The 19,444-nt window shown below is 40.0% G+C and overlaps 1 protein-coding gene across 1 annotated transcript in view; it reads left to right on the plus strand.

Annotated features, from left to right (window-relative positions):
• The window catches only part of JARID2 (jumonji and AT-rich interaction domain containing 2), a 301,706-nt gene that overhangs the window by 124,525 nt on the left and 157,737 nt on the right, over window positions 1–19,444 (plus strand). Inside the window, exon 2 of the mRNA XM_074944825.1 lies at window positions 3,911–4,046. Coding sequence (XP_074800926.1) covers window positions 3,911–4,046 — 136 coding nt within the window. The remainder of the gene's footprint in view (window positions 1–3,910; window positions 4,047–19,444) is intronic.

Below are 19,444 nucleotides of genomic sequence, written 5' to 3' on the forward strand. Positions count from 1 at the left end.
TTTTAAGATGTGGAGATGTGCAACCATGATTATTGGCAATGGCTTGGTCTCTTATTTTGCTGTTCTTGGAGGATACTGTATTGGTGAAATTGAAGTCTTTATTGAAGTGGGGTGGCTGCTTTGTTGTGGCCTTCTCATATTGCAGTGTGGGTAGGACTCTGGGTGGGTGGAAGTTCTGGTTGTGGAGACACCCTCCTTCTGGGGCATATAAATAGCAAGTGCCACTATTGTGGTGTGAAGATTAAGCCAGCATGATTCGTCTTGGTTCTACAGTTACACAAAGGAGAAGATTGCTCTGTAATAATGTGAAATGTAATCTTATAGCTTTAGTGGTTGCAGAGAGCTATAGTTGTTGCTAATTTTTGGGACCCCTTTGTTCTCTGATGGAACTACTGCTCATCAGGTCCTTCAACAGGTGTGAGGTTACCAGAGAATGTTCTGTGGTAAGGCTGTGGCTGCCAACTTAAAAACAATAACAAACAAATTTCACTGTGCGATGGCACTGTGTCTTGGTAAAAGTTTTACCAGGGCCTCTTCTGGGTCTATAGTACTTTGTAGGAGGAGAAGGATAAAACCGTTGATCTACATGTTTTAGTAGCTTTTAAAAAAGTGAATTGTCTAAACCTAAGTAAAGTAGGTTAGACATGCCTCTCTCTTCAGATTTTCCTTTACTACTTCCTCTTGAATTGTGTCTGTAGCTGAGATGTTCCGGAGAATATACTGTACATTTCATAGGTCACTCACTCAGTTGCACTCTGCTCTCTGATCAGTGTGTGCCAGGAATATTTTAAAGGTCATTGTCCGCAAATTTCACTTTGTGGGTATTGGAACAAAATATGCTGCCATGTTCTTTCAGTGGTAGTCAGTTTCCATATCATGGTTAAGTGGATTTCAGTAGGATTTCTTGAATTTAGAAAAGCTGCATTTTTATCTGCCAGGATCAGTACAGGCCCTTGCTGTAGTTTTCAAGTGAATTTCAGGACTCCAGGGGCATTGCAATTGCTGGGGTGGGGGGGAGAAGTGGGAGCGAAGCAGTTTTTACCAGTGGTTTCTCCATTACGGTTGGTGGATCTAAGAAAAAGGCACCAGGGAGTTTCTTGACTTATTTATGAATTCTTATTTGTTTCGTATCTGTAGTTTTAAACAAAATATGTAACCGTGTAGGGTGATAAAGGTTTTTGTTGTTTCTTGTTTGGATGACCCATGTAACTTGACTATGGTATCACAACTCATAGGTAATGTCCTCAGGCCATATTTGAAGTACCATTTTAGAGCACACCACATTTTTCCTTGTCCCGGTCATCTGTGTAGCCGCATGTACAAATACCAATTTAACATTTTTAAGGAAACAGTAGACTCTTCATGTTATAAACACTAAACTGATAAACTCAGACAAATGCATTAGATGTTATGGCCTTTTTTCTAACTGAGCAAAAATACCTTTACCACTGAAGGGAAAACTCTCTTAATTAAATCATCATGCTTTTCTCATCTAACTAACTGAGAGGTCAGCACACTGCCAGCAGTGATGGCAAACTTTGTTGTCAACATTGTTCTACATCAGAAGCGGTCCCTGCTGTAGTTTACTTTCAGTATGTGTTGGTGTGTCGGAAAAATACAACCGACAATCCTGCTAATCTTTATTAAAATTACGTATAGCGTGGAAACCTCCAATTTGATTACTGTCTTCACGCTGCCAGTTCTGGTCATGCCTAGTAGGGGAGAGGAGAAAAGTGTGGACTGAATTTGTATTGGCAGGAAAATGGCAAACTGAAATTCAGTTTATATAAACATCTGTTGTCGGGGCAATTGAGAGCACCATTCTCTTTAAATTACTTGCCTAGAGAATTTTTCCATAAATGTTTCAGTTCAAATACAAAGTCCTGCTTTCTTGGCTTGAAGTTCCATATATTCCAAAAGCTATCTGGGCATAGTTCTGTGTTTGTTTGTAGTATAGTAGCATGTCCCTAATGTGAGAGGAACATCCTGCTGTCAGGATGCTAACTTTTTTCACTGTAGTCATTGTTTGGCCTTCATATATGTATATTTTGGTCAAGTAATCAGTCAGGCAATTGGGAGGAAAAGATGTATACTTAGCATTCAACAGGCTCCTCCCAGCCTCAAATAACTCACTGGTGTAGCTAAGAAAAGGTGTTGATAGTCCCCCTAAAATAAGTTTATTTTTAAAAAGTTAATGTTGTTGGTCGCTTCTCTCACACAATGTAAACCCTATTGCCCTCTGGAGTGGATCATTGATAGTGGTGTTTTGGTTTCTCAGTGAAGTGTGGCAGTGCAGTGGGGTATGCTTGCGTAAACAAGGGCTGTCCAGAAAACTCTAATCTTTCCACTTGGCAAGGACGCAGCCCTTGAGGAATTCTAGGGCTAGAAACCATAAATTATGATTGTAAAAATCCTGAGACCACAACAGGGAAGCTAGAGCGTAAGAAAATGAGATGCAACAAGACTTACCTTACTTCTACATATGCCCTTAGAACAGTTTTCTAACTACACTGATTAGAATGCTAAAAGCTTAAGGGAAATAATTTTGCAGGGCACTAACCTTTTAACTAAAGCAACTATCAAATATTACATACTCTAGTATTCCTTTTTGTAATACAGTATTTGTCTCCTAAAAGTCACTTAGAAAGCAATATGCTCCACTGGCCAAATTCCACGTTGCTCTACTCTGATATTAAAGCACAGTAACTTCATTGTAGTCAAATGTATTGTACGACTATAATCCAGATACACTGTTATGCCAGTGAACAGTTGATATTGCATCAGTATATAAAATATTGAGGCACATAAATGACAACATGTTATGTTGGTACACTGTATTTACTTAAATGTTTTCTGCAGCTCAATTCCATGTTTCTACTTTTACCGGTCTCTGAGAATGGGGGAATATTTCCTGACTGTGATAAATTTCTCTGTGCAGTAGGGTTCATTATAGGGATTTAAAAATAAATTGTACTTCTTCTATAGTACTTGATATTGGCTATTGCTAGGAGCAGAATAATGGATTAGATGGACTAATGGTTTGATTTCCATGTTCCTGTCATGTGTTAATGCCTCTGATGTTCAAATTATATGGGGTTTGCATGCTACACAGTTTTTATTCTTTATAATTTCTTTGTCTAGATCAGGGGCGGGCAAACTTTTTGGCTCGAGGGCCACATCGGGGTTGTGAAATGGTATGGAGGGCCAGGTAGGGAAGGCTGTGCCTCCGGAAACAGCCTGGCCCCCGCCCCCTATCCACTTCCCGTCCCCTGACTGGCTCCCTCAGAACCTCCGACCCATCCAACCCCACCCCCTATGCAACAACCCCGCTTCCCCCCCGTCCCTTGACTGCCTCAACCCCTATCCAACCCCCTCTGCTCCCTGACAGGCCCCTTGGGACCCCCAACCCATTCAACAACCCCCCCCACCCACTCCTTGTCCCGACCACCCCCTCCCGGGACCCACAGCCCTAACTGCTCCCTCCCCAGGACCCCAACCCCCCCGTCGCCCCCCCCCGCCCCGGGACCCCTCGGGACTCTAGCACCTATCCAACCCCCCGCCTGAACCTCTGCCCCATCCAACCGCCCCATGCCCCCTGGGACCTCCTGCCCCATATCCAAACCACCCCCCCTTGCCCCCTTCAGAGCAACAGGACAGGCTTATTGGAAAGCCTGGGAGGTGGGCGGGCGCAAGCCACGCTGCCCGTGCAGTGGTGTACCTGCGGGGGAGAGGGGCCGGGGGCTAGCCTCCCCGACTGGGAGCTCAGGGGCCGGGCAAGATGGTCTCATGGGCCGGATGTGGCCTGCGGGCCATAGTTTGCCCACCTCTGGTCTAGATAGAAGATATCTTTTGAATGCATTTGTTTAGATCCTTCCAGTAAATGTTTCCTTTCCATTATTATTTTCTCTAGGATGACAGTGATGGGATTCCATGGTCAGAAGAGAGGGTGGTACGAAAGGTCCTTTACTTATCTCTAAAGGAATTCAAAAATGCACAGAAGAGGCAACATGGTGACGGCATCAATGGGAGTCTCAAGACTGTGAATGGTAAGTCTCTTCTCTTCGGTTCACCTGGAAGAGTTCTGTCATTTTAAGTGTAATGCTAGTTTTTAGAAGCAAGATGACGCTACACAGGTTGGCAAACACATTGTCCTTTTGATCTGCACAGTTCAGGAGAACTTGGTTTTTGAATGCTTAAGGGGTTCACTTTACCTCTACAACAAACTGTGTAGACCTGGGGCGCCATAAAAGCAGGATACTGAGGACATGTCTGTGCTACAAACTTTGGTCAACACAAGTTGTGTCTGCATTCAGCTGCCAAAGTTAGCATATTTCTCATGCGCGTGCTTGCTTGGCTGCTTGTGTCAGTGCTGCACGTACTTACAGGAATGCTTGTGTCAATGCAAAGTGTGGTGCACCATGGGTAGGTAACCCACTGTGCCATGTGCCACCATCTGACACAATGCCTTTTGGGAAATGTTCACAAATTGTTGTGGGGCAGAAATGAGTTGCGCAGGGATCTTTGGGGGTTATGGGTCAAGTTCCCATCATGCAACTTTCTTCACCCCATAATGGAGGCAGGTGGGCAGAAGTGGGAGGGGAGGTGAAAATAAAGAAAAGTTGCTGAGATTGGTAAGAGTTTATTTTTCATCTTTTTCGTTAAGCCCTTTGGCCACTGAAGGAATGATTTCACAGTCTTTCAGTACTCTTGCTCTCTCTTCTTGAGAAAGAAAGATGTGATGCCTTCAGAGGAGAGTATAAAATTTGGCTTTTCTGGGCTCATTCAGTGATACACGATCCTTCCTTAAATAGGCTTTATCATGCTGGGTTGAAAATGGAAAATGACTGACAGTGTTCAAGTTTCTGGGCAAGTTTGTGTTTCTCTCTTCACTGACAAAAGCTGGTGGGTTTCTTTGTAGAGGCTAAGTGTAGATGCTTGTCCGCATATGAATAACTGTACATGCGCTAATACATTAAAGGAGCAACTGGGTGTTTACTTGGTGGATTATTCGTATTTGAATGCAGCTTCCGTTTGTAAGGTACAAGGCAGATACTAGTGGAATGCCTAGATGGATGGATAGATACAGTCTGTGTATGTTTAAGTTATTGCGTCAGATAAACAACTATAGCCTCTCCAGTGCGACTAAGGAAAACCTTCTGACTGCTGAGGTCAGTAATAATATCAAATACTAATCTGAAGGGAAGGGTCACTCTAGCTTTAGCCACAAGCCACTAATAAGCTTGAAGGTGTATGCAAAACAGCGTTGGCTTTCTTTTTTCTCCAGCACCTCTGCTACATTGATCTTCTGTCAAGCATGATTTTTTTTTTTGGAAAAGTTTCTTATTCCATTGTGGGGGTTTTCTTTAGTCAAAGCAAAAAAAATCTCTAGGCGTGAAGCACAGTAATTGAGCGTTAGAACGCTTTGATGGTGTGCCAGGTTACAGGATGACTGGGGGTTGTATGGTGTCTGGTTTCTCCAAAGACAGCCGAGATGAAAACTGAGTTGTCTGGGAATGCTCTTTCAATGCAGGTACCAGACATGGAGTATGCCATCGGCTATGTCATTGCCAGAGAGGACTAGGTCTTCAGAATATGCCTCACTACTCTGGTATTCTATAATGTAAGCCCCCTCTCCACACACGGGTGACTAAAGGTATGTCTACACTGCAGCTGGAGTGATCATTTCCAGCTCAGATAGACATATGCAACCGAGGTTTGATTGAGCTAGCATGCTTAAAAGAGCAGTGTAGCTACAGTAGCGCAGGTGGTAGCAGGAGCTAGCCACACAAGTACGTACGTAGGGTCTTGGAAAGCATGGTACTCTGGTGGCTAGCCCATGCTCCCACCCATGCCATTGTGGTTATGGTGCTATTTCTAGTGTTCTAGTTTGATCAAACCTGGTGGATGTTCATCTGCTGGAGCTGGAAATTGAAACTTCAGGTGAAGTATAGATATGCCCTACTTTTTTTCTGAGCCAGAAGGGCTTCCTTTCTAATTCCTTTCTGTTAATGAAATGTTTCACTAGATGTCCAGCTGCAGAGCTGTGGCATTTAAGGAAGACCACTGACCTTCACTGGATCTGTTTAACCCTCATTTAAAAGAAGGGTGAGGTTTTGTGAAAGGGAGAAATGGTCTGATATGGAGGAAAAGACCATTAAGAAATGTTGATCACTCTCCGTTTTTAAAAAAAAAAAATGGCCACGTACATTAATTTAGATTTAAAACTTACTATGTGGGGAATAAGGAAATAAGAACATGAGCATGGCCATACTGGGTCAGACCAAAGGTCCAACCAGCCCAGTATTCCGTCTATTGACAGTGGCCAATGCCAGGTGCCCCAGTGGGAGTGAACCTAACAGGTAATGATCAAGTGATCTCTCTCCTGCCATCCATCTCCACCCTCTGACAAACAGAGGCTAGGGACACCATTCCTTACCCATCCTGGCTAATAGCCATTAATGGACTTAACCTCCATGAATTTATCTAGTTCTCTTTTAAACCCTGTTATAGTCCTAGCCTTCACAACCTCCTCAGGCAAGGAGTTCCACAGGTTGCCTGTGCGCTGAGTGAAGAAGAACTTCCTTTTATTTGTTTTAAACCTGCTATCCATTAATTTCACTTAGTGGCCCCTAGTTCTTATATTATGGGAACAAGTAAATAACTTTTCCTTACTCACTTTCTCCACACCACTCATGATTTTATATACCTCTATCATATCCCCCCTTAGTCTCCTCTTTTTCAAGCTGAAAAGTCCTAGCCTCTTTAATCTCTCCTCATATGGGACCCATTCCAAACCCCTATTTTTTTGTTGTTGCCCTTTTCTGAACCTTTTCTAATGCCAGTATATCTTTTTTGAGATGAGGGGACCACATCTGTACTCAGTATTCAAGATGTGGGCATACCATGGATTTATATAAGGGCTATAAGATATTCTCCATCTTATTCTCTATCCCTTTTTTAATGATTCCTAACATCCTGTTTGCTTTTTTGACTGCAGATCATACTTAATTTTCACCAGGTTACTATTCAGTGGTGAGAAAATGTTGTGACTGTGTTGGAAAGAAATGTTGTGATAGGGATAAACCTTGGAACCCCTTTTGAGAGTTGATTGGGCTTGCTCAAGAGTTGTGTGGCATAGGTCCTATATGGGACAGAATTTGGTGGTACTACTTTTTATATGCATGAGACAGAATTTTCAGTCTTGGGGACCATAAGTCAGGGACCTAAACGAGGTCCTGATTTTACAGAGGTGTTGAACACTGTCCACTCCTGATGACTTCAATGGGAATCTTTCTTCAATGGGAGCTACACGTATTCAACATTCATAGAAAGGAGGCCCCTTATTAAGTGCCTGAATGTTGTTTTATGTACTTAAATTTGAGAGAGACTGTCTTCACTCCATGGTATTGCTCTTACCATGTGTTGCAGGCAGTGGAGAGCATCCTCCAGCAAACTGCAAAGTCAGGTGGGTATCTGGAAGCAGAAAACAGACTCTGATACCATGAGATCAAGGTCTACGCTCATTATAGAGCAACTGATTGTCATCAAGCACTTCTAGGTATTCAGAATTCCATCATAGGTAGATGAGAGGACCCCAAGTTAGATTATCGTATCCATGGTGCCAATGTCCAGATTGGCAGGAGATTTCCCACTATCTCCCCTTCTTTTTAGAAATGACGGGATGGCAACCTGTAGTGTATTTTTTATCCCTAGTAAGTTCTGTATGATGGAAGAAGGGGCAAATGAAACATTCAATAACCTCATGCAGCCACTGTTTCTAAAACTTTTTTTATGGATTACAAATAGTCACAAACAAGCCCTCAAAAAGAATTAAAATGAGCGTGAGCTGTAGTATATGTACTGTTTTGGCAGCTGGAACCATTTACATCACCATTTTAGCTGACTGTGTGAAAAGCAGATCCACTAGAAATGGCCCCATCTATGGGAGCCTATATCTACAGTAAGGCTTGTATTGGTTCTACCTAGAGGAGACTGACACACAATTAACTGGGCTATGTATGTATAATAGAAGACTCTCTTAAATGAAAACATTGACGTAATTATTTTTGTTTAAAATAGTCTTTAAAATACTGAAAGCTGAATTGTATTAACTCCTCTACTCTGTCCCTATATCACTGATAAAGAAATCATAGTGGATAGTTATTTCTAAAACAAACCTTGCTTTTTAAATTTATTGCCGAATCTCTGGTGTTTGTCTGGTCCTGGTTAGTGTTCAGTAGTTTCCTTAAGGACTGCCTAACTCTTCATACCTTTTTCTTTAGCTCATTTTTTTGTCCCTGTTAGTAATTAGTTTCAAAAATTATTTTGTACACTTAGCGTTTGCCTTCATGCCCAACACTGCCCTCCCCCAATACTTAACCAGTGGGCTTTTCAGAGGGAAGGATGTAGGAAGCTGATGAAATATACTGTATCAGTATGTTTACACTGACTCTAAATATTCAGAGTATAGAATGACCCACTATCCTTTTTGGTACAATATGCCTTTTGTTCACTAGGTTCTCTTCCAACATGTGGGAACAAAAAATCAGAAGAGGATGTTTCTGTAAGTTGTCAGGAAACCCTTTGTAGAACTAAATGGGATACTTTATCTCAGATTATAGTAACGAACTTGCACACTGGAAAACCCAAAGGAGACCTGTACTGTGATTTTGATTTATTACTGCCTGTCATTTGAATTAAGATTTTAATAATAGAGACTGGTGTGTTTGGGATTGAGATACCAGTTTTTAGTAGTCATCTTTTAAGAGGAAAACTAGTTCTCATTGAAATAGTTTTCTTACATAGCTTTAAATGTGAAATATGGCTATAAAAGAAAAAAAGATTTAACTACTGCTTGCATTGTGTTTACAAGAGTAAATCCGGAACCCTTAAGAGTAGCTCATGAACCAAGTTTTGATGACCTTTTACAATCCTATTTTTAGATTTTTTTTTTTTTTTTTGTTTATGGTAGCATTACCTTCAAAAACGATAAAAGTGCAAAGAATTTTTTTCTGTTAAGACTATCAGTAATAATATACTATAAAGATGATGAGGTGGTCATTTTGCAGACAGCAGAAATACTCCAATGTTCATAAAATTGTCAGTAACCTTAGGTTTGTCCCATAAAGCTGATGAATGAAATCGACTACAAATATGCTAGCCCAATATATTCTCCCAAACTTGTGTAGAAACCTGACCTAGTTGATGAATCTGTAAGCATGAGGATGAGTTCTAGTTAGTGTTGGGCTGGGGGATTCAAAACTTTCATGTATTTTTCTCTTTAAATCTTCAGTCTGCTTCTTGATTTACTGAGTGTACTATGCCTGCTGTTCCGGTGGAATATTCATTTTTCTCCTCTTTACATATGTGGTTGTTAAACGAGCTCTGCCCCAAAGAGCTTACTTTTTGTGCATGTGTGCATTTGTACAGCACCTAACACAAAGAGGTCCTGGTCCAGTCGGGTTCCTAGGTGCTACAGTAATACAAATAGTAACAATCAATATTTAAATTTAAATAAAAATACAACATAATACAACACGCTTAAGGACGATAAGGCCATTGCGGAGAAACTAAATGAATTTTTCACGTCAGTCTTCATGGTGGAGGATGTGAGGAAGATTCCCAAGCCTGAGCCATTCTTTTTAGGTGACAAATCTGAGGAACTGTCCCAGATTGAGGTGTCATTAGAGGAGATTTTAGAAAAATTGATAAACTAAACAGCAATAAGTCACCAGATGGTATTCACCCAAGAGTTCTGAAGGAACTCAAATGTGAAATTGTAGGACTGTAACCTATCATTTAAATCAGCTTCTGTACCAAATGACTGGAGGATAGCTAATGTGATGCCGGTTTTTAAAAAGGGGTCCAGCGGTAACCCCGGCAATTACAGGCCATTAAGCCTGACTTCAGTACCGGGCAAGCTGGTTGAACCTATGGGAAAGAACAAAATTGTCAGATGCATAGATGAACATAATTTGTTGGGGAATAGTCAACATGATTTTTGTAAAGGGAAATCATTTCTCACCAAGCTACTAGAATTCTTTGAGGGGGTCAACAAGCATGTGGACAAGGGAGATCCAGTGGATATAGTGTATTTAGATTTTCTGAAAGCCTTTGACAAGGTCCCTCACCAAAGGCTCTTAAGCAAAGTAAGCAATCATGGGATAAGAGGAAACGTTCTCTAATGAATTGGTAACTGGTTTAAAAGATAGGAAACAGTTTACAGAATGGAGAGAGGTAAATAGTGGTGTCCCCCAGGGGTCTGTAATGGGTCCAGTCCTATTTAGCATATTCATAAATGATCTGGAAAAGGGGGTAAAGAGTGAAGTGGCAAAATTTGGAGATGATGCAAAACTACTCAAGATAGTTAAGTCCCAGGAAGACTGCAAAGAACTACAGAAGGATGTCTCAAAACTGGGTGGCTGGGCAACAAAATGGCAGATGAACTTCAGTGTTGATAAATGCAAAGTAATGCACATTTGAAAACATAATCCCAACTATACATATAAAATGATGGTGTCTAAATTAGCTATTACCACTCAAGAAAGAGATCTTGGAGTCATTGAGTCAGATAGTTCTCTGAAAACATCCACTCAGTGTGCAGCGGCAGTCAAAAAAGCAAACAGAATGTTGGGAATCATTAAGAAAGGGATAGATAATAAGACAGAAAATATCATATTGCCTCTATATAATCCATGGTACGCCCACATCTTGAATACTGCATGCAGATCTGGTCGCCCCATCTCAAAAAAGATATATTGGACTTGAAAAGGTTCAGAAAAGGACAATAAGAATGATTAGGGGCATGGAACGGCTGCCATATGAGGAGAGATTAATAAGACTCAGACTTTTCAGCTTGGAAAAAGGGACGACTTAAGGGGGGATATGATATAGGTCTATAAAATCATGATTGGTATGGAGAAAGTAAATAAGGAAGTGTTATTTTCTCCTTCTCATAATAAAAGAACTAGGGGCCACCAAATGAAATTAACAGGCAGCAGGTTTAAAACAAACAAAAGGAAGTATTTTTTTCACACAACACACAGTCGACCTGTGGAACTCCTTGCCAGAGGATGTTGTGAAGGCCAAGACTATAGCAGGTTTCGAAAAAGAACTAGATAAATTCATGGAGGATAGGTCCATCAATGGCTATTAGCCAGGACAGGCAGGGATGGTGTCCCTAGCCTCTGTTTGCCAGAAGCTGGGAATGGGCTACAGGGGATGGATCATTTGATGATTACCTGTTCTGTTCATTCTCTCTGAGGCACTTGGCATTGGCCACTATCGGAAAACAGGATACTGGGCTAGATGGAGCTTTGGTCTGACCCAGTATGGCCATTCGTATAATTAATGCCCAAACCTAACTGAAGTGCACTGGTACAATTCAATATAACTCACTATCAGCCAATTAGACAATGAAGTATATCAGTCTAGAATATTATGTGTTTTCTGCCTCCATATCTGTCCAACTGTCAGGTCCAAAAAACAGGATACATAAATAGTTTAGAGTTACAAATCATTTGGGATGCACTTATTTCTGACAGATATCTTTTATGTAGAATCTGTGTGTACAACCTCTGGAAACACAACAAAGGTATTATGATAAAGGTGAAGCAGAATCCTACTCTGTATGTAATAGGATTCTTTGAGGGCAGTCTCTTAAGACATTATGCTGCCCAATAAAGGTTACCTCTTTTACTGGTTTCTAAATTAACTATGCATGTTCAAAGAGAGAATATTTACTAAGGCTGTCAAGTGATTAAAAAAATTAATTGCGCTGTTAAACAATAATAGAATACCATTTATTTAAATATTTTTGGATGTTTTCTACTTTTTTCAAATATATTGAGTTCAGTTACAACACAGAATACGAAGTGTACAGTGCTCACTTTATATTTATTTTTTATTACAAATATTTGCACTGTAACCAACAAAAGAAATTGTATTTTCAGTTCACCTAATACAAGTATTGTAGTGCAATCTCTTCATCGTGAAAGTTGAACTCATAAATATAGAATTAAGTAAAAAACAAACCTGCATTCAGGAATAAAACAATGTAAAACTTTAGAGCCTACAAGTCCACTCAGTCCTACTTCTTGTTCAGCCAACGCTTAGAGAAACAAGTTTGTTTATATTTACGGGAGATAATGCTGCCAGTCTTATTTACAGTGTCACCTGAAAGTGAGAACAGGTGTTCGCATGGCACTGTTGTAGCCGGCGTTTCAAGATATTTACTTGCCAGATGCACTAAAGATTCATATGTCCCTTCGTGCTTCAACCGTGCTTTCCAGAGGACATGCTTCCATGCTGATAATGGGTTGTGCTCGATAACTATCCAAAGCTGTGAGGACCGATGACATCCCCTCCATCCCTAATCACCCCCAGGACCCAACCCCCCACCCAACCCCTGTGTCCCCTGACTGCCCTGACCCCTATCCACACCCCTGCCCCCTGACAGGCCCCCCGGGACTCCCACCCCCATCCAATGCCCCTGTTTCTCATCCCCTGACTGCCCCGCCCCCAGAACCTCCGAACCATCCAACCCCCCCCATCCCCTTACTGCCCCCCGAGACCCTCTGCCCCATATCCAACCCCCCAGACTGGCACCCTTAACACGCCGCTCAGAGCAGTGTGTCGGAGCCAGACACGCTGACACGCTGATCCGCCGGAGCGCGCAGCCCCTCCCTCCAGAGCGCTGCTTTACTGCGTTATATCTGAATTAGTGTTATATTGGGTCACACTATATTGGGGTAGAGGTGTATTAATTTTTTAATCACGATTAATTTTTTGTTAATTATGTGAGTCAACTGTGATTAATAGACAGCTCTAATATTTACCATTAGGAAATTCATTACAGTAACAGTATTTCAAGATCCTAATCTAATGAATAATAGTTAACAGTGCAGTTCTACTCTGAACCGTGTTTTTGTTTTTATTTTTAAGAAATTATGTTGGTTCCCATTTTTCTCTCACTGACTGATTTAATATCACACCTTTTCAGTTTAAATATGCAATTATTTTTCTAACTGACAATCTCTGTACACTTAGACTGGGCTCTGAGAATCAAGATGTTTTTTTTTCTACTTTATCCATCATCACCAGTTTTATAAAGATCCTACAGGCCAAACTATGCCCTCAGTGACACCTGCACAATGTCACTGTGTGCAAATGATGCCCTCTTTGCAACTTCATTTTTGTGTGGTGACAGTACAAGGAAATGAGAGGAACCTTTTTTTTTTAAGACCACCAATCCCCCAGTTCACCCCCCCAACACACACACGCACCTAAAAGATATAGAAAACACTGTGACTCATTGCCTTGTTGCATCTCTTTCTAACTTTGAAACATTGTACAGACCTTTGAAAATAGCTGCTATTGTACCTCAGTATGTTTATAGTCAGTGACTCTCAAAATATCACTTTGCTGCAATTATCCACTGCCAACTATGGAAGGTGGAGGGTGGGGAAGATGATGTATAAATTGTAAAGTTCTAAGACCTTGAAGTAAAGGGTAACCAGAAACAATCGGTGCAGTTCACTGCATATAGATATACTTCCTTTGTTTATTAAATCAATTTAGTTTGAAATGCAAAACATATTTTGATAAACTCTTTTTTCCTTATGTACTGAGCACATTTAAGGTAGTTTTATTTAACCATTTTAAAATGCTGGGTTGTGCATTGTTAACTGAATTTTAAGTTTCATTCAAATAGAGCTTGACAAATCTCAAGTAAAAAATTAATCATTTCGTAAAATAAGAAATGCATCATTAACCATTTTCTAACATAGTAAAAATTTAAAAATTAAGGAACTGTTCAATGTAAATTAAGCTACATAATTGCTAAAATAAATGTGTGTAGATCTAGTGTATCCTCCTGGTTAGTAAAAGGAAGCACCAAATTTAGTGTAAAGGTGATCTCGAGGTACAAATCAACATGTTTTAATGATTACCAATCAACGAGATTCAACCTTTCTTGAGGAAAATAACAGGAAAGTACAAATGCAAAACAAGATTAAAATGGACAATTTAAATCAAGGTTTCCTGCTTGTTGGTTTAAATCAGGCTTAAAACCAGTGGTTTAAATTGCCTGGATTTAAATCAATCAATCCACCGTTGCTCACAACAGAAAACAAAAGTGTATTTCAGATTCAGGGTAATATCTGCTTCAGTTTACTGCCTAAAACATTTTTGTTGGATGCTTTCAGCAGCACAGGCCTCTGTAGTCTAGGGAAGAGCAAATTATATTATGTTCTGCCTCCTGTAGCAATAAAATTGCCAGCTAAATTCAGCCTGTGGAATCTTTTTATAGCTGATGTGTGCAGCAGAAATAACACAACTTACATTTTCAGCTATGTGGTAGAGCTTGGAGTACTGTCAGAAATCTTATTCTCCATCAATTTCTGTATTTTATGTGCTTGTTTTAGAAATCAAAACAAGATTTCACTTCTTCTGCAGATTTGCTTTTCTGACTACTGTCATGCTGTCCATTCAGTTCTGTATCTAAATATGCACAGGTTTAGCAGACCTTGAATTAATCCTACAAAGATGTTTGACAGCATATATATTATTGCTAGATAATCTGACTAGTTACTCTTCCTGTTATAAAACTCAACACCTTGGTCTGAAAAACACTCGTTCCTTTGGCCGGCAGATAGGTCTGTTTTATACAGATTGTAGGTGGCCGGATTTCCTCAGGATATTGAAAATCAGAAAGATCTGCTTAGAGCATCAGTCTTCAAAATATGACAACTTGGGATCTACGGAATGCTTTCTGATGTAGTGTAGAGAACTGGCTGGTCCCATGGTGCTAGCTGCTTTTCGTTATTCCCAGGTGCTAAATTGCGTTAAAAGAAGCCAAAATTACAGTTAATGCTTAATAAAGTAAACAAATGCTGTAGGGGTGTTACGGGATTGCTAATGGGAGAGGAGGTGGTCCACAACAGAGTCTATTTAGCAAGCTGCAGTTCACACTATGAAAAAGGTTTGACGACCCCTGCTTTAGTATATGGGAAAAATGTGGGGATTGGGGCAGCAAGATAGGTGGAGTATGTTACGTTGGACAAATATGTGGAAACTCCTTTTCTTTAAAAAATAATAATAAAAAAAAAAGGACGGGGGGGGGGGGACGGGACATGGGGGATTTTAGTCTCTTTTGTTCCCCTGATAAATTGACAAGCCCAAGTGACTGATTAGTGCCAGCTGAATACTAATTTTTAGTAATCATTAAAATCTTCATATAACAGAGAAAAGGTTTTGGGCTGGCATAATGGAATTCTATTCGGGCTGTCGATTAATCGCAGTTAACTCGTGCGATTAACTCAGTGTTTTTAATTGCGATTAAAAACACTATCTCGATTAATCACAGGTTTAATTGCACTGTTAAACAGAATACCAATTGAAATTTATTAAATATTTTGGATGTTTCTACATTTTCATATATATCTTGTATTCTGTGTTGTAATTGAAATCCGTGTATATTTTGATTACAAATATTTGCACTGTAAAAATGATAAACAGAAGAAATAGTATTTTTCAATTCACTTAATACAAGTACTGTAGTGCAGTCTTTGTCCTGAAAGTGCAACTTACAAATGTAGATTATTTTTGTTACATAACTGCACTCAAAAACAAAACTATATAAAACTTTAGAGCCGACAAGTCCACTCAGTCCTACTTCTTGCTCAGCCAATCGCTAAAACAAACAAGTTTGTTTACATTTAGGGAAGATAATGCTGCCTGCTCTGTACTTACAGTGTCACCAGAAAGTGAAAACAGGCATTTGCGTGGCACTTTTGTAGCCAGCATTGCAAGGTATTTATGTGCCAGATATGCTAAACATTCACATGCCATTTCATGCTTCAGCCACCATTCTAGAGGACATGCTTCCATGACGTTCGTTAAAAAAATAATGCGTTAATTAAATTTGTGATTGAACTTTTTGGGGAAGGATTGTACATCCCCTGCTCTGTTTTACCCACATTCTGCCATATATTGCAAGTTATTGCAGTCTTGGATGATGACCCAGCACATGTTGTTCGTTTTAAGAACACTTTTTCACTGCAGATTTGACAAAATGCCCCAATGTGAGATTTCTAAAGATAGCCACAGCACTCGACCCAAGATTTAAGAATCTGAAGTGCCTTCCAAAATCTGAGAGGGACGAGGTGTGGAGCATGCTTTCAGAAGAGCAACACTCTTCTGAAAGCATGTAGGAAACTACAGAACCCGAACCACCAAAAAAGAAAATCAACCTTCTGCTGGTGGCATCTGACTCAGGTAATGAAAATGAACATGCGTTGGTCTGCACTGCTTTGGATGGTTTTCGAGCAGAACCCGTCATCACCATGGACACATGTCCCCTGGAATGATGGTTGAAGCAAGAAGGGACATATGAATCTTTAGCGCATCTGGCACATAAATATCTTGCGATGCCGGCTACAACAGTGCCAGGCTGTTCTCACTTTCAGGTGACACTGTAAATAGGAAGCTGGCAGCATTATCTCCCGTAAATGTAAACAAACTTGTTTCTCTAAGCATTGACTGAACAAGAAGTAGGACTGAGTGAACTTGCAGGCTCTAAAATTTTTACATTGTTGTATTTTTGAATGCAGTTTTTTTGTAAGTTCAACTTTCATGATAAAGAGATTGCAAAACAGTACTTGTATTAGGTGAATTGAAAAATACTATTTCTTTTGTCTTTTTATAGTGCAAAAACAAATATAAAATGAGCACTGTATACTTTGTACTCTGTGTTGTAATTGAAATCAATATATTTGACAATGTAGAAAACATGCACAAATATGTAAATAAATGGTATTCTCTTGTTTAACACTGTGATTAATTGCGGTTAATTTTTTTAATCACTTGACAGCCCTAAATTATATACCAAATTTTATGTCAATTTTGTACTCCAACCTTTGACATGAGTACTGTTGATACCCTGTTGGCCATCCAAGTGCTTCAATGTTTTAGTGCCAATGGTCTAATCTGCAGGACACAAAACAAAGGACATAGTGGATAAGAGAACAGGATGAAAGATGGGCAGGAAAATAGAGTACATTCTTTTACTAGGGTAAACACAACAAAACACAAAATAAAATAAACCTAGCAAGTAAATACAAATATTTTGAGTCTGATTTATACCTGAGCTTGTTTGATACAATTTTAGAAAGTACCTTAGACAGTCTAAAGGAAAATGTATTTTGTGAAACTGTGTGTACCAAAATGTAAACATTTTACATACACATATGCACTCCTTATGTACATGATTAACTATGATTGAGCTTTTTTTATTGTGAGATTAGGTTTTTTTCCCCTCTCCCCTTCTCTCTCTCCCTAGTGTTTTTGCACAATGCTACACTTCATGCAATATTTCCAGGCTATGGAAAAGTAAATAAATTTTCAACCTAAAAAGTTCTTAAATTCCAGGCTTCTCCCCATCTGCTCCCACCCCCCTTTTAAATGGAGTATTTTAGAAATGGATGACCATATACAAGTGTTAAAATAGTTTGTTGATTGAACAGAATATTCTTAAAGTCATTAGGCTGTGTTTAATCAGTGCAGATGTCATGTATGCTATAAACCTGTGCAAGTCCAACACATGTAGTAAGGTGGTTTTATAAAAAAAGTACAATTTAGTGACAGATGGTTATAGCTCTACAGATGGGCACAATGAGGATTATTGCAAGTTTCCTGACACAACTACCAACACACCTTATTCCTGACCTTGAAGTTCCCTTTACTACCTGTACTCCCTATTTTTGAGCTTCTTTGGAGCAGAGATTGCCAATCAACAAAGACCATGTGATGCTTTCTGTGACATGAACTAAAGTCTGAGTACTACAGTAGATTGCTACTCCTAAACTCAATTCAGCAACTAATCCACACTTGAAGCTGGGATTTCTGTTGTGACAGGCTGGAGAATTAGTAACACTGTGAATGGCCAGCTACCTGCTGGAGTAACTGGTTGTGTAAGGAGTAGTAATTTTCATTTTACTATTCTACTAAATAATTAATCCACATTCTGAACTAATTACTCTATTTTTAAAAACTATTCAAAGTAGTCATTTTAGATTAATTCATTTTGGTCCTTTGTGATAATAAGACCTTATTCTCCCAGTGCTTGGGAGTGAGTACTATATACTAAGTTCTAAATGCGAGAAAATAAACATGGAATAGGAGATGTTTAATCTTAGTGTTATGAACTACACCAGTATAATGCATGTGCATGCAGTTTTGTCTTTATTGTATGGCTCAGATCCCAGATCAAAGACCAATGAGGTGTCCATTTCAAGGATTTGTTGATCAGGCTATCATTTTTGGCATTCTTAATGATCTACATTTTCATATTTTTTTCATTTTAAGTGAATTTAGTATTTGTGAAAGGTATCCAGTTAATAGCACTGTACACTAAAGTCTTTCATTTATGCACACAACAGGATACAGTATTGGTGGGGCAGTGCAAGATCCAGCACACTGTCTTGTCCATGTGTCCCAGATATGTCTGGAGTGACTGATTTCTAGGCCTTGAGAGTAGTTGAATTTCCCTGGTTATCAATTCTTTTGCTTCCATGTCAAGATTGCCATTAAAGATCTAATCGCAGTTAGGGCTGCGATTAGACCTGTCTACTAAGAAGATAATTCATTCCACATAAGCCAATGAATGGACAACGTTCATTTCTTACTTTGCTCAGAATTTCCCATGCTTTGTTCAGTATCAGTTTATGAAAGACTCCACTTCTTAAGTAGGTTTTTTTCTTGTGTTCTCTAGTCTGGCTACGTGCTAAATGGAAAAAGTGGAGAGCTGGAAGAAGCTCAACAGGAACAGTCCTCTTAGAATCCCACAGAGGAAGGAGCTGGCAAAGATGGACCCTGTGCCTATTATGATTGGGAAGCCAGGAGCTAAAAGCCAGTCATTCAGGTTCCGGCTTTCTCCCAAAGGATTTGGCCCAGTCATCCTTTCTAACTTATGCCTTTTCTGATGCTGGGACCACACCACCTATTCTGTCAGTTATTCCCACACCTTTCTTCCATCACTGAGCTTTAGTCACAGCTGGCCTTTTGAATCCTCTAAGTCTTTCGGCCCCCGGGGTCTCCACACAAGCAGAAGGCAGAGAGGTAAATCCAAGCATAACTTGCTCCAACTCATCCAGTTCCCTTCAAAAGTAGACCTTTTAATAGGCTGCCTCAGAGACAGACGATGTCTTCCAGATGTTTTAAACGGAGAGACATTCATTTCCTGAGTCTCAGTCTAGTACTCTATCCCCTAGGCCTCACTGCCTAATAATAAGTCTTCTGTTCCAGTCTTCTGTCTAGGAGTAACTGCTCCTAATTCATGATTGCTCAGCCCATCTCCGAGGTCCTCTGCCCCAAACGTAAGAGCCCTCTATCTGGAGCTTGCTTTCTCTCTTTGTGTTTTCACTCCAGCCCTTCTGATAGGATATTG

Source organism: Natator depressus, chromosome 2 (genome assembly GCF_965152275.1).
Source record: "Natator depressus isolate rNatDep1 chromosome 2, rNatDep2.hap1, whole genome shotgun sequence".
Classification (NCBI taxonomy): Eukaryota; Metazoa; Chordata; order Testudines; family Cheloniidae; genus Natator; species Natator depressus.